Source organism: Eucyclogobius newberryi, unplaced genomic scaffold (genome assembly GCF_026437365.1).
Source record: "Eucyclogobius newberryi isolate DKJ021-1_F unplaced genomic scaffold, fEucNew1.0.hap1 SCAF_27, whole genome shotgun sequence".
NCBI lineage: Eukaryota > Metazoa > Chordata > Actinopteri > Gobiiformes > Gobiidae > Eucyclogobius > Eucyclogobius newberryi.
In genome coordinates, this window is record NW_027315912.1 from 1,197,609 (window position 1) to 1,211,659 (window position 14,051).

The 14,051-nt window shown below is 46.6% G+C and overlaps 1 protein-coding gene across 1 annotated transcript; it reads right to left on the bottom strand.

The window, feature by feature from the left end:
* Positions 1-5,986: 5,986 nt before the first annotated feature.
* LOC140372635 (ufm1-specific protease 1-like) lies at positions 5,987-7,073 on the bottom strand. The gene has a single exon (XM_072459751.1). It carries the CDS (start codon positions 7,035-7,037, stop codon positions 6,333-6,335), a length of 705 nt encoding a protein of 234 aa, XP_072315852.1. The 5' UTR covers positions 7,038-7,073; the 3' UTR covers positions 5,987-6,332.
* Between the last annotated feature and the right edge of the window lie 6,978 nt (positions 7,074-14,051).

Genomic DNA, 14,051 nt, shown 5'->3' on the forward strand with positions numbered 1-14,051 from the left:
ACCTCCCCCGGGACATGGGAGAAGCTCTCCCGGAGGTGCGGGTTGAATACCCTACTGACAGAGGGCTCCGCAAGACGTTCCCAACAGTCTGTCCGGCTTCCTCCTCCGCCAGCGGATCCAACTCACCACCAGGTGGTGCTCTACAGCTCCGCCCCTCTCTTCACCCAAGTGTCCAAGACATGCGGCCGGAGGTCAGATGACACGACAACAAAGTCGATCATTGACCTCCGGCCTAGGGTGTCCTGGTGCCATGTGCACTGATGGACACCCTTGGGCTTGAACATGGTGTTCGTTATGGACAATCCGTGGCTAGCACAGAAGTCCTATAACTGAACACCGCTCGGGTTCAGATCGGGGAAGCCGTTCTTCCCGATCACCCCTCTCCAGGTGTCACTGTCATTGCCCACGTGGGCGTTGAAGTCCCCCAGTAGAACAACGGAGTCCCCGGTCGGTGCACTGTCCAGTACTCCTCCCAAGGACTCCAAGAAGGCCGGGTACTCTGCACTGCTGTTCGGCCCGTAGGCCGCCACAACAGTGAGAGACCTGTCCCCCGCCCAAATGCGGAGGGACGCGACCCTCTCGTTCACTGGGGTGAACTCCAACACGTGGCGGCTGAGCTGAGGGGCTATCAGCAAGCCCACACCAGCCCGCCGCCTCTCCCCGCGGGCAACACCAGAGAAGTGGAGCGTCCAGCCCCTCTCGAGGAGATAGTTCCAGAGCTCTAACTCTGTAGTTTTTCCTGGTTGAGAAGGAGGGTCTAAGGACAGGAGACCCTGGGACCTCGTCCCTCGTCCCTATGGACATTGTTTAATCCGTTTTTCACCGTCGCCCTCCGAGACAACCGCTGTTGTGATTTTAGGCGTTACAAAAAGTTTAGTTTAGTCTTTATTGTCAGGACAATGTACAAAATCATTCATCTTCAAGAGAAAAGATGATCTGCACCAGATTTAGCTCCTGCTACTTTCCCTCTGCAGCCCCTGGGCAGGTGAATACATCACAATCATAAAAGTACACATTTCATTACAATTACATTTCATTATTAACATTAGCTCAGTAAAATACACTAAAAAACAAATCAATTAAAAAAAAAATATTTTTAATTAATAACAGATCAAAAATACAGCTAAAATCTAACTTGGCTGATGTTGGCACTGACGATACCCAAGATGTACTTTTTCAAATTTCAAGTGAAGTTATGAATATCAACAGACAATTTCGAATGATATGGATGTTGATTCCACCGTCTGAGAGTTTAAAAAGTGTTCAAAGAGTTCTTAGATTTTGAAAATAAAATAGAATTGTCAAAACTAAGCATTTTGTATTTGCTAAAGATGTTGCAATGGTGATGACAAAGTGTTTTTTGTCTTTAATGCAGGTTCTAAAGAGATCTGAGGGTTAAACAGGATAGTTTATAAGGATAATCATCATAGCATTGAAATAGGTTAAAGCGGCCTCAACTGTCACACTGTTCCTCAGGTGTCTTAAAGATGATATATTATATTTGATTGAGTTGCATACTTTCTTTATATGCTTTTTAAAAGACAGAGTTTGATCCTAATAAACCCAAAGGTATTTCGTCTCTATGTCTATCTTCCTCCCATTGACATAGATGTTCGCTATATCTTTCATTTTGTTTGATTTGGTAAAATACATACCTGTCTTTTTAATATTTAATACCGGGAGGTCATTGATGTAAATACTGAACACCAGGGGTCCCAAAATTGACCCCTGTGGGACCCCTGTTGTGCAGGGCTTCAGAGAGGACATTGTTTTATTGGTTCTCACACACTGAGTCTGATCTGAGAGATATGATTTTAGACACTGCAGTACTTGACAGGAGACAGTGGTTTACTGTGTCAAAGGTCAAAGGCCTTTCAAAGGTCCAGGAACACAGGGCCCACAGCGCCCTCTGTCCAGATGAATTCTGATGCTTTCTGTCAGGCTCAAGCAGCTGCAGTGGAACGATCGCTGCCAAAACCAAGTTGCTTTGGATGAAGAGAATGATTGTTGTTCAAATGTTCCGTGAGCTTCTATGACAGCTTCTCTAAGACGTTCGATATTACAGGCAGTATACCCATAGGCCTGTAGTTGCTTTTTTCATTTTTGCTCCCGTATTTGTGAATTGGTGTTATTTCTGCAGTTTTGAAGACACTGGGAACACACTTTCATTTATTGATTTATAAGAAATCTGTGTTATAGTTTGTTTTAATATCTCCCCATGTTTTTAATGAGTATGTCCAGTCCCCAGTCGTCTTTGGCCTTTCAATTAGATAAAATTGGAATATTTCATCTGTTTTGCCATGATCAATACTTTTGAAACTTAATGCACAATGGAAAGAAGAATAAAAGGATCCAGATCCCGTCCTTTATGTGAGTCCCCTGTACTTTAAGCCCTGTTGTTCCAGTTATAGGATATCAAACTGTTTGGAGTTTCCTTTGGCCTGTTTGATTAGGACGGGCTATTTCAGCCTCTCATTTTTAATTTGCTCATCCAAATTGAGAGTGACCAGAAAGGAACTTATTTCATTTTCTTTATCTCCTCAAATTTATTTCATCGTAAGATTCAAATGATTATTGTATTTGGTCTTGTTTGGTAAAGATTACATTATTTTGCTTGTCTTGTATTTTAAAAATTGCTCTTACAGCTTGTTATTTTCAGGTTTCCAAGTTAATAAAGATGTTAAAGCCGAGCAGCATCTGAGACCAGGAGGAGCTTTTAACAGCTCTGAAGAACACACAGGAAACACACTTCAACCCAAATCAAATACAAACATTATGCCATTATTCATATATATATATATATATATATATATATATATATATATATATATATATATATATATATATATATATATATGTTATATATGTTATATATTATATATATAAATATATATTTTTTGTTACAGGGCGATGGGCTATTACAGGCCACATAATGTTATATGTTAACATGTGGTGTAAGAAGTTAGTAAATAATATTTATATTTAACACGTTCAGAAACATTCAAACTGAAAGAACGATAGGCAACTTCTAGAAATATTGATAATACTGTATGAACATAGTTTGAAGAAATGCTACACACACACACACACGCACACACACACACACACACACACACACACATAAATAACCAAGAAATTAAACAAAGTAATGACCACTTTAACCGTTTGACTGAAATATTTATCAAGGCTTATAAATCAGATCTTTCAAGGGGAATAATATATAAATGATACAAAAGTGTTGATAATCTTGACAGCCACTCAAACATACAATCTACAATCTGACTATTTCCACTTTCCTAAATGAAAAGTTTTGGTGCTCCAGCTCCAGCAGAACACTCATGACACGGTAGTAAAATGCACACAAATGTTTCTGTTTGGAGAATGACATTTGGTGCAGAGGTAAACAAGAGAATGTTTACAGCCACGCCCTCCACTCAGCCATGTCGGATCATTTTGGTTTTGAGGATTAAGGCATCAAGTTATTCAAATTGCGGGCAAAGCCACAACATTTTTATTTTATTACATTTTCTGCCATTTGCACAGATCAGTTTCGCTAAACCAACTTGACATGAAATCATTTGGCTTATAATAATGTGGCTCATTAGTGCCCCCTACAGAGTGAAACACCATTTTATTTGGGGAGCAAAACATTTCACTTTTCAAAATGTTAAGTCAATTATTTCTTCATCTCAATCAGAAGTCAAAGAGACGCATTTCATATTTGTTAGGGCGTAACCATAGCAATGACATAAACATGTTATTCCAATGGGAAAATAGGCTAATCTATGAAATGTTCACCATTTACTTTGTGAAACTTCTCCTTGTGCGTTAGCCTGACCGAGATTACATTAGGTGAAAATCATCTTGAATAATGGTGCATCAAACTGTAGTGCTACTGTCTCTACAGCGCTAAAGAGAGTGGCAAAGAATATAAAAATGTGAACTTTTGCATTGGTGGAAAAAAGCAAACGCAAAGACCTCACGTGGTCTTAAACATTACATTTATTATGCAGTTTTCATTCAAAAAGGGGTAAATTTACTACATACATTTATATTATTAGTAAATGTAACTATGTAGAAAGTACTTTGTATTTACTGCAAATGCGTAAATAGTGTGAATGTTTCAATATGTAAAGCACTTTGTCTTCAACATGAGCCTGAAGCTGAGGGTGGTACCACAGGTCTGAAGACTTCCTGTCTGGTACCTGTGCCCAAGACACCGCACGCCAAAGACCTCAACAGCTTCAGGCCAGTGGCTCTCACGTCCTGATGAAGACACTGGAGCTGGTCCTGGACCACCTCCGCTCCACCGTGAGCTCAGCCATGGACCTGCTGCAGTTTGCATATCGGCCTGGCATCAGAGTGGAGGACGCCGCCATCTCCTGCTGCACCGCTCTCTCTCTCACCTGGAGAAGCCTGGCAGCTCTGTGAAGATTCTGTTCTTTCATCTCTCCAGCGCCTTCAACACCATCAGCTCCTGAGGGACAAACTGGAGACGGCGGGTGTGGAGTATGACCTGCAGAGTGGATCCTGGACCACCTCACAGACCGACCCCAGTTTGTGAGAGCCCGGGACTGTGTGTCTGACACTCGGACCTGCAGTGTGGGGGCGCCCCAGGGCACTGTCCTCGCGCCCTTTCTCTTCACCCTTTACACTGCAGACTTCAGACATGACACGGACAGCTGTGTCCTGCAGAAGTTCTCTGACGACTCTGCCATCATCGGACTCATCACGGACGACAATGATGCGGAGTACAGAGGACTGGAGCGGGACTTTGTGGACTGGTGTCAGCGGAACCACCTCCTCATCAACGCGGGGAAGACCAAGGAGATGGTGGTGGACTTCCACAGACGCCACCCCACTGCCCCCTCACCAGTGAACATCCAGGGACGGGACATTGAGAGAGTGACTCCTGGTGTTCATCTGAACCACAAACTGGACTGGACTCATAACACAGACGCACTGTACAGGAAGAGCCAGAGTCGGCTCTACCTCCTGAGGAGACTCAGGTCTTTTGGAGTGACAGGGCCACTCCTGAAGACCTTCTACGACTCTGTGGTGCATCAGCTCCTGTAGGTGTGGTCTGCTGGAGCAGCAGCATCACAGAGAGGGAGAGGAGGAGGCTGGACAAAGCTCCGTCCTGGGCTGTCCTCTGGACTCGGTGCAGGAGGTGGGGGACAGAAGGGGCCTGGCTAAATTCACATCTATGCTGGACCATGAGTCTCACCCCCTCCAGGACACTCTGTCCCCTGCAGGACACTCTGTCCCCTGCAGGACACTCTGTCCGCTCTGGAGAGCAGCTTCAGTGACTGATCCACCCTCGCTGTGTGAAGAAGACGTTTCACAGTCTTTCCTTCTGCTGCTGTCAGACTTTATAACAAACACTGTTAGTCCTGAACATGTGCAATACTGATGTAACCATGTGCAATACCGTCATATTCATGTGCAATACTGAATCAACCATGTGCAATACCTGTAAATAAGAGTGTTCTATTTTGTTTTTTTTATTCGGTTTACTTACCTGCTAATAGTATTACCTAGTCTTGTGCTAGTTATTTTTACTTTATTTTATTCTATTATCATTATTTTATTATTATTATCTGATTTTTTTTCTTTATTTCGTATTTTTATCATCTATTTTATTTTAATTTACTTTATTTCCCCCCTCCATTCCCCATTAAGATAGGAGAGGAGTTTTGTTAATAAGAGTTCTTTTAAGTGTGTTTTGAAACTTCTATAATTTGTCCTTTCCTCCTGCAGTGGAACAACGAAATGTCCCTATGTGTGGATATTAAAAGGTTTATCTTATCTTACTTTGAGTTGTCTGTGTGAATGAAGCGCTCCACCAACAACAAGAACTTGACTTGAAAGATGTGTAAGAAATGTAGTCTAAGACTAAGTTCACAGGATTGCAAATGAATAACAAAACAAGGTAAACACACTATTTAGATTTGTAGATCACAAAAAAATAATTTAGATTTATTTAGTATTGAATCCAGTTGAACTGTAGTTTAATGTTGCACTTCTAACTCTGTAAAATAAAGGACCGATGACAAAGTTCTGGCAGATAAAAAGACTATTTGTATTGGTATTATTCTGTGCAAAATCGATCTTATCTGCTCTCTTTTCTGTCTCTAGTCATGTGATATTCAATGATCCAACAATGTTGACTCTTTGGATAAATGTAAATTTCGTTTACGTTTTTCATGTCTAGAAAACAAGCCCATTATAGTCCAGGTGTTTAAGGACACATAGTGCACCCGTCCCGCGCCTGTCCCGGGACTTCAGGACTTTCTGACCCTCACCAGTCACACCAGGCCAAAGGGCAGAGGTCATTCTCTCGCCGTGTGTGTGAGGGTCCTGAGCAGGCCGTTAGTCTGAGGCATGCATATGTTATAGAAGGAGCTGTTGTCCAGAGAGGACACGTCTGTCCAGCGCACCCAGTCCCGCCGCTGCAGCTCGGCTCTGTCCCGCTCCGGCCCGTGGTAGTGCGGGTCCGCTATCAACAGGCTCGTCCCGTGCTGTCCGGTGCTCAACCCGAGTACGCCTTTAGAGGCATTGTCCGTGCCGCCTCCCATCATCACGGGGCCGCCGTGCCGTGAGAAGTGCTCCCGCAGCTGCGCCACCGCGTGCTCCGTGTCCGCGCCGCCGCCCCGCACGTGCACGATCTTACACGGGACGTCATAGAAGTGATCGAGCACGACTGACGCTTCAAACGTCCCTATCCAGTCCCGGGAGCCGCAGAAGTGTCCCGGTTTGTCCCCCGTGCTGACCAGAGCGCGCTGCATGCCGGGGAGGCTCGGCGCGGACACGTGTCGGCCTTTGGTCAGCGCACAGTTGTACCAAAGCCATGACGCCATGGTCTGGACCGTGCGGTAGCCACAGCCCCAGCCCCGGTCGTCCAGCCCGTCACAGCCGTAGTGGAAGTACGCGTAGTCTCCGGTCACCGTCACACTCTGCACGGGCATTTGCAGACCGATGTGCACGTTTGTAGGTAAAGCCTTCACCAGACTGTCTCCCAAAATGTCCTGCTGCATCGTAAACAAACCACCCGGACAATAAAGTCACACGGTCCCACACGAGTGCGTCGGCTAAATCCGTCCCCTGTTTTTCATAGTGCTAATGGTTCCGTCATCTCTATAAGGGCATTTTAATATTTTTAATTACTTTACAGACTTGGACATTAAAGACTTGGACTGGATGTGTCTCCCTTATAACACTCTCGCACTGCATAAATGTTATGACCAGCACGAAGGTCGACCAAGGTGAACAGCTGCATGGTGGTTACGCCGGCCGCTGGCGTTCGCTTTGGCGCAGATTGGAATGTTCGAAAGTGTCTTCACTGTGAAGGTTATTTTGTGTTTTCATTAGGATTGTTTGTTTTTTTTACATCTTTTTTATTTTTTGCATTGAATCTACTCATTGTATATAAATACGATCCCATTTTGTTATGTCATTATTTGGCTATAGAGCCGCGGCTCTATAGCCAAATAGCCCAGCAGTTTCAGGAGCCGCGGCACGGCTCTGTAGACACTCCCTTAATTTGATGTAAAAAAATACAATGTCAAATTTTTTTTATTCAATGTAAAAAAAAAATACGATTTTTAAAATTGTTTTTATTACGACCAGACTGAAGCAATCGAGCTGATCGTTCCCATTACTCCACATAAGCCAGGCATGTCCAAACTACGGCCCGGGGGCTAAATGCGTCCCTTAGACCAATTTTTGTTGGCCCTCCGGCTTCCTGCTAAGTTCGCCCAACCAACAAATAGTAGTACTTTTACTGTAAAATTGGAAAAATTTAAGCATTTTGATGTTGATGTAGCAAGAGGGGAGACCAGGGAGGGACCAGGGGGAGACCAGGGAGGGACCAGGGGGAGACCAGGGAGGGACCAGGGAGGGACCAGGGGGAGACCAGGGGGAGACCAGGGGGAGACCAGGGATGGACCAGGGGGAGACCAGGGAGGGACCAGGGGGAGACCAGGGAGGGACCAGGGAGGGACCAGGGAGGGACCAGGGGGAGACCAGGGAGGGACCAGGGGGAGACCAGGGAGGGACCAGGGAGGGACCAGGGGGAGACCAGGGGGAGACCAGGGGGAGACCAGGGATGGACCAGGGGGAGACCAGGGGGAGACCAGGGGGAGACCAGGGAGGGACCAGGGAGGGACCAGGGAGGGACCAGGGAGGGACCAGGGGGAGACCAGGGAGGGACCAGGGGGAGACCAGGGAGGGACCAGGGAGGGACCAGGGGGAGACCAGGGGGAGACCAGGGGGAGACCAGGGATGGACCAGGGGGAGACCAGGGGGAGACCAGGGATGGACCAGGGGGAGACCAGGGGGAGACCAGGGGGAGACCAGGGAGGGACCAGGGAGGGACCAGGGGGAGACCAGGGGGAGACCAGGGGGAGACCAGGGATGGACCAGGGGGAGACCACTCCCCCTGTGACGTCACTGATTTTGCGACAGCAGTCAAAGCATTCGGTTACCAAGGCGGTCGCTTTTTATTTTATTTATCCATTTTATTTTATTTCCCCCCCTCCATTCCCTATTAAGATATGAGAGGAGGTTTGTTCATAAGAGTTGTTTGTTTTGTTCATAAGAGTTCTTCTATTAAGAGTGTGTTTTTGAAACTTCCTATAATTTGTCCTTTTCCTCTGTTTCTACTGCAGTGGAACAACCAAATGTCCCTGTGGGACATTAAAGGATTATCTTCTCTTATCTTATCTGGAAGACAGGAAGTACTTTGTTGAAATTGGCAGACCACATGACCCTGACCTGTGGAGTGCCCCAAGGGTCAGTCCTGGGTCCCCTTCTGTTCAACCTCTACATGCTGCCGTTAGGTCACATGACACGCAGTGAAAATGTGTCCTATCACAATGATGCAGACGAGTCAGATCTATGTTTCACTGTCGCAGGTGAATATGGATTCTCTTTGTCACTGCATCCAACAGATCAGTGTGTGGACCGGCCTCCTGCTGGTGCCAGAGTCAGGACTAAACATGGACCGGCCTCCTGCTGGTGCCAGAGTCAGGACTAAACATGGACCGGCCTCCTGCTGGTGCCAGAGTCAGGACTAAACATGGACCGGCCTCCTGCTGGTGCCAGAGTCAGGACTAAACATGGACCGGCCTCCTGCTGGTGCCAGAGTCAGGACTAAACATGGACCGGCCTCCTGCTGGTGCCAGAGTCAGGACTAAACATGGACCGGCCTCCTGCTGGTGCCAGAGTCAGGACTAAACATGGACCGGCCTCCTGCTGGTGCCAGAGTCAGGACTAAACATGAACCGGCCTCCTGCTGGTGCCAGAGTCAGGACTAAACATGGACCGGCCTCCTGCTGGTGCCAGAGTCAGGACTAAACATGGACCGGCCTCCTGCTGGTGCCAGAGTCAGGACTAAACATGGACCGGCCTCCTGCTGGTGCCAGAGTCAGGACTAAACATGGACCGGCCTCCTGCTGGTGCCAGAGTCAGGACTAAACATGGACCGGCCTCCTGCTGGTGCCAGAGTCAGGACTAAACATGGACCGGCCTCCTGCTGGTGCCAGAGTCAGGACTAAACATGGACCGGCCTCCTGCTGGTGCCAGAGTCAGGACTAAACATGAACCGGCCTCCTGCTGGTGCCAGAGTCAGGACTAAACATGGACCGGCCTCCTGCTGGTGCCAGAGTCAGGACTAAACATGGACCGGCCTCCTGCTGGTGCCAGAGTCAGGACTAAACATGGACCGGCCTCCTGCTGGTGCCAGAGTCAGGACTAAACATGGACCGGCCTCCTGCTGGTGCCAGAGTCAGGACTAAACATGGACCGGCCTCCTGCTGGTGCCAGAGTCAGGACTAAACATGGACCGGCCTCCTGCTGGTGCCAGAGTCAGGACTAAACATGGACCGGCCTCCTGCTGGTGCCAGAGTCAGGACTAAACATGGACCGGCCTCCTGCTGGTGCCAGAGTCAGGACTAAACATGAACCGGCCTCCTGCTGGTGCCAGAGTCAGGACTAAACATGGACCGGCCTCCTGCTGGTGCCAGAGTCAGGACTAAACATGGACCGGCCTCCTGCTGGTGCCAGAGTCAGGACTAAACATGGACCGGCCTCCTGCTGGTGCCAGAGTCAGGACTAAACATGAACCGGCCTCCTGCTGGTGCCAGAGTCAGGACTAAACATGAACCGGCCTCCTGCTGGTGCCAGAGTCAGGACTAAACATGGACCGGCCTCCTGCTGGTGCCAGAGTCAGGACTAAACATGGACCGGCCTCCTGCTGGTGCCAGAGTCAGGACTAAACATGGACCGGCCTCCTGCTGGTGCCAGAGTCAGGACTAAACATGGACCGGCCTCCTGCTGGTGCCAGAGTCAGGACTAAACATGGACCGGCCTCCTGCTGGTGCCAGAGTCAGGACTAAACATGGACCGGCCTCCTGCTGGTGCCAGAGTCAGGACTAAACATGGACCGGCCTCCTGCTGGTGCCAGAGTCAGGACTAAACATGGACCGGCCTCCTGCTGGTGCCAGAGTCAGGACTAAACATGGACCGGCCTCCTGCTGGTGCCAGAGTCAGGACTAAACATGGACCGGCCTCCTGCTGGTGCCAGAGTCAGGACTAAACATGGACCGGCCTCCTGCTGGTGCCAGAGTCAGGACTAAACATGAACCGGCCTCCTGCTGGTGCCAGAGTCAGGACTAAACATGGACCGGCCTCCTGCTGGTGCCAGAGTCAGGACTAAACATGGACCGGCCTCCTGCTGGTGCCAGAGTCAGGACTAAACATGGACCGGCCTCCTGCTGGTGCCAGAGTCAGGACTAAACATGGACCGGCCTCCTGCTGGTGCCAGAGTCAGGACTAAACATGGACCGGCCTCCTGCTGGTGCCAGAGTCAGGACTAAACATGGACCGGCCTCCTGCTGGTGCCAGAGTCAGGACTAAACATGAACCGGCCTCCTGCTGGTGCCAGGGTCAAATCTAAGCTAAAAACAGTTTTGTTTAGCTGTGTTTATGACTGAAAGGATTTTTCTTTGCACTCTTCTCTTTTATGTCTTAAATTGTTTTGTGATTTTAATGCATTTTTCCTGCTGTGAAGCACTTGAATTGCCTTGTGTATGAAATGTGCGACACAAATAAACCTGCCTTGATGGCAATCTATTGCCATCAAGAACGCTTTACTGTTTAAGTGGAAATGGAAAGAAAGGTGGCAGGTAAAGAACATGTTGCGATCTTGGTGTGTTCTTATGAAGACAATATATGTTAAGCCTTCGTTTTCTTTGTAAAAACTTCACGGGTAAACAGATGTAATTCATCAGTCAATTTGTGTGTTTTGAGTTGAGCTAATCTTCCTAGCTAACTTTAGCTTCCATGCTAATTCACTGAAAGGAATGGATCAGAGATGACTGCATTTTGGAGCAATGTACCAGAATGTTGTTTTGTGTAATAACTCTGGTTTGCTTTTAAATTTAGCATTTGGACAATGCTTGTTACTTTGTTGTAAATTAAGACTATTGATAAGAGAATAATATAAGCTTGTGAATTTAAACTGTGACTTATGATAACTTATGATTCATAATATGCAGGTTGTTTTTTTAATAAGAGATCATTTCAAATGAGGACCACATCACGCTGCCACCGGGGACAAGCATAAGATCAAGAATTTTAGATCACAACGAGGCATTTTGGATTTGCAGATAAGAACATTAAGCAATTGTATGGCCATAAGCTAAACCACATAGTAAAACACAATTTGACTGACCGAAGCAAAAGAAGTGAGAAAAGGAAGACACGACCGGCTTTACACAAACAAAAGAAATACATGTGAAATATCTTATTTTATTATTTTGTATCAAACAAGACCTGCTTTGGTAAAATCTTAAGTTGTTTGTGCTTACTATTCTTAATTATGATCTAGAACTGTAAATACAGTTGTAATTACTGCCATTGGTTGTGTTACACTTACATTCAAAACTCTGTTCAAAAAGGATTAAGTTTGAAATCAAAATTGAAACTCGCCTTCTATGTTTGCATTTGTATGATGAATAATAGGAATTTCATTTGTTTTTCACGTTCAGTGTCTTTCAAATGTGCCTCTTGTAAATATACAACGTCTATTCTTTCTTTTTCCATTTTTGTTAAAATGTTTGTTTGATTAGGTTCAGTGTCGTTCACATTGAAGGATACTTGTTGATTGTATTGATATTTTTAATCACAACAAATACAAGAACTATAGGAACTATAGGAACACAGAACAGCTGAAAGGGTCAAACAGAAAACAAAAGGTTGGAAAAAGCTGGAAAAAGGCATAGAACCCAAAACCTGATCAAAAATAAGACCGTGAAGGAAGTCAAGTCCTAATGAAGGGCCCCCAAAAAACTCCCCAGGCACTCCTGACACCAATTCTCTGAAAGAACTGGATATTTAAGATCCCTGACTCACCACGTCCTCCTGCTTAACTCTGCAAATATTTTCCAATTTCCTACAGATCTAATCTCCCACATTTAACACATTGATGAGTAGATGTATTTATGATGTCACAGAGTTTATGTCCTAAAGCAGACGCCAACATGGAGAATAAAGTCTGATGTTAAACACAAATACATCATGTCATCAGTCTCTTCAAATGAACAGAATGTATCACCATGGTGACCACAACCTGAACTCACATGCCCCACACTGGTGACTCCATCTCTCCTGAGGAGCACCTCTGCTTCTCCTGGTGTTCTGAGGAGCACCTCTGCTTCTCCCGGTGTTCTGAAGAGCACCTCTGCTTCTCCTGGTGTTCTGAGGAGCACCTCTGCTTCTCCTGGTGTTCTGAGGAGCACCTCTGCTTCTCCCGGTGTTCTGAGGAGCACCTCTGCTTCTCCCGGTGTTCTGAGGAGCACCTCTGCTTCTCCCGGTGTTCTGAAGAGCACCTCTGCTTCTCCTGGTGTTCTGAGGAGCACCTCTGCTTCTCCCGGTGTTCTGAGGAGCACCTCTGCTTCTCCCGGTGTTCTGAGGAGCACCTCTGCTTCTCCCGGTGTTCTGAGGAGCACCTCTGCTTCTCCCGGTGTTCTGAGGAGCACCTCTGCTTCTCCTGGTGGTTCTGAGTGTTTTTACCTTCAAATGTCACCAGAAGCGTTGTATGGAAAGAGAACCCATGTCTCAGTTTTCTCCTCCTGAACTCCTCACAGATGTGGTGAAACCTTTGTCGTTGAACCTCGTATGGAAGATCTGGAGCAAAGACGCTCTCAGACACACACACACACACGCTCTCAGACACACACACACACACACACACACACGCTCTCAGACACACACACACACACGCTCTCAGACACACACACACACACGCTCTCAGACACACACACACACACGCTCTCAGACACACACACACACACGCTCTCAGACACACACACACACACGCTCTCAGACACACACACACACACGCTCTCAGACACACACACACACACGCTCTGACACACACACACACACACACACACACGCTCTCAGACACACACACACACACACACTCCAAATTCATATTCATGTTTTTCTTATTTGATCAATAAATCTTCATAAACCACATTTGGTAAAGTGTTCACTTATTTCCAGAGAAGGAAATCCTAATACAGGATGGTGCCCACATAACTCTAATAAACTCTAATAAACATCGTCATGTTTGAAATCTTGATACAATTCTTTAATCAATGTTAACTTTGGGAGGCCATGAATAACACTACAGTACTTGTACTAGTGAGAATCCACTACAAACTTAAACCAAGTGAACCACTGCTGCAACAGGGAGCTGAGCATCATCCCAGCCTCTGTGCTTAGCTCACAGTTGTTGGACCAGGATCTTTGTTCTGGTAGTAAAAGGGTGTATCCTAAAGGATCATATTGACCTGCTGAAGTGCGAAAGATATTTCGCATGGTTGGCTTGCCATAGGTGATCGGCCGATGCTTAAATGCCAACTCAGTCCAAGAGTAGATTCATGTACCTCTGCCTTGTGGTGTGACAACCAGCGATCTAGTTTGTCAGAACGTGCTTCAGGTGGTAGGTGGCAGATTACTTCTAATTCAAAGAAATAATAGAG